Below are 1,400 nucleotides of genomic sequence, written 5' to 3' on the forward strand. Positions count from 1 at the left end.
AGGCTACGAATGGTATTATGGACTTCTGTTAAATGTCCTACAGAAGCATGGGTTGTGTGTGTGAGGACTTATTTGTGTTGACTGTGTGTGGATGAGTTGGGATTTAGTATGGTGAGGTATTGGGGGTTCCTGTGGGTTGAGTGTGTGTGGGCTGAGTGTGCGTGAAGGTATTTGCTTGTGTATAAAAATGTTTTGATATCTAAGCACTTTTTCTAGTCTCAGGGGAGTCTAATTCTTCCCCCAGTATACAAAACATGAGCATCAAATTTACGACGTTAAATATTTCAAGGTTACATGATTTTAGGGGAGCATAAAAGACCAGTTGTTGGGACTTCTACAGTGAATATATTTAGACAGTAGAAAATAAATGAAATTTTTTATCTAAGACTTTTTATTTGAGGGAGATCTCCATAATAGTTCTGAGTAGTGAGATTAAAACCAGTTGGAGACAATTCAATTATTAAAATACATAAACCTCAAGTTTGTAAGAAAGCCTACTATAAGGGACACCTGAGTGGCTCAGTCGGTTAAGTATCTGACTCTTGATGTTGGCTTAGGTCTTTCTCATGGTCATGAGTTCAAGTCCTTCATTGAAAAAAATCTAAGAAAGCCTATCTATCTTTTGGGCATTCCTATTTTTTGATCAAGAAGACCCGCACAATCAACCTCTTAAATGCTCCCTTTACATCTTTGTTTCTAAGTGTGTAAATAAGGGGGTTGAGCATGGGTGTGATGATCCCATAGAAGAGGGACACCATTTTGCCCCGGTCCTTGGAGGCCGGGGATGGCGGTTGCACATACATGTAGCTAGCAGTGCCATAAAACAGTGACACCACAATTAGATGGGAGCCACATGTGCCAAATGCCTTCCGCCGGCCTTCTGCTGACTGGATTCTCAACACTGCTCGGGCAATGAAACCATATGATATCAGGATGAGCGTCAGGGGTGGTAAAGCGAATAGCACGCTCATAAAGAATAGTTCAGCCTCATTTGCTGTTGTGTCCACACAGGACAGTTTGAGCAGAGCAGGGACCTCACAGAAGAAGTGATCCACTTCTTTATGGCCACACAGCGGCAGCTGGAGGGTCAAGGTGGACTGCAAGGCAGAGTTGCCAAAGCCACTGACCCAGGATGCGGCCGCCAGCTGGAGGCACAGCCTCTGGTGCATGATGACTGAGTAACGGAGAGGCCGGCAAATAGCCACGAACCTATCAAAGGACATGACGGCCAGGAGAAGACATTCAGTGGCGCCCAAGGCTAGAAACATGAAGAGCTGGGCCACACAGCCACCATAACTAATGACCTTCCTGGCGCTGCGTATGTTGACCAGCATTTGTGGAACTGTACTTGTGGTGTAGCAGAGGTCCAGGAGTGACAGATTGGTAAGAAAAAAGTACAT

The 1,400-nt window shown here is 44.8% G+C and overlaps 1 protein-coding gene across 1 annotated transcript; it reads right to left on the bottom strand.

Annotated features, from left to right (window-relative positions):
- Window positions 1-632: 632 nt before the first annotated feature.
- On the bottom strand, window positions 633-1,400 carry LOC115296985 (olfactory receptor 2B2-like). The gene has a single exon (XM_029945465.1). The coding sequence runs from the start codon at window positions 1,398-1,400 to the stop codon at window positions 633-635; it is 768 nt and encodes a 255-aa protein (XP_029801325.1).

This window comes from Suricata suricatta, chromosome 7 (assembly GCF_006229205.1).
Source record: "Suricata suricatta isolate VVHF042 chromosome 7, meerkat_22Aug2017_6uvM2_HiC, whole genome shotgun sequence".
Classification (NCBI taxonomy): domain Eukaryota; kingdom Metazoa; phylum Chordata; class Mammalia; order Carnivora; family Herpestidae; genus Suricata; species Suricata suricatta.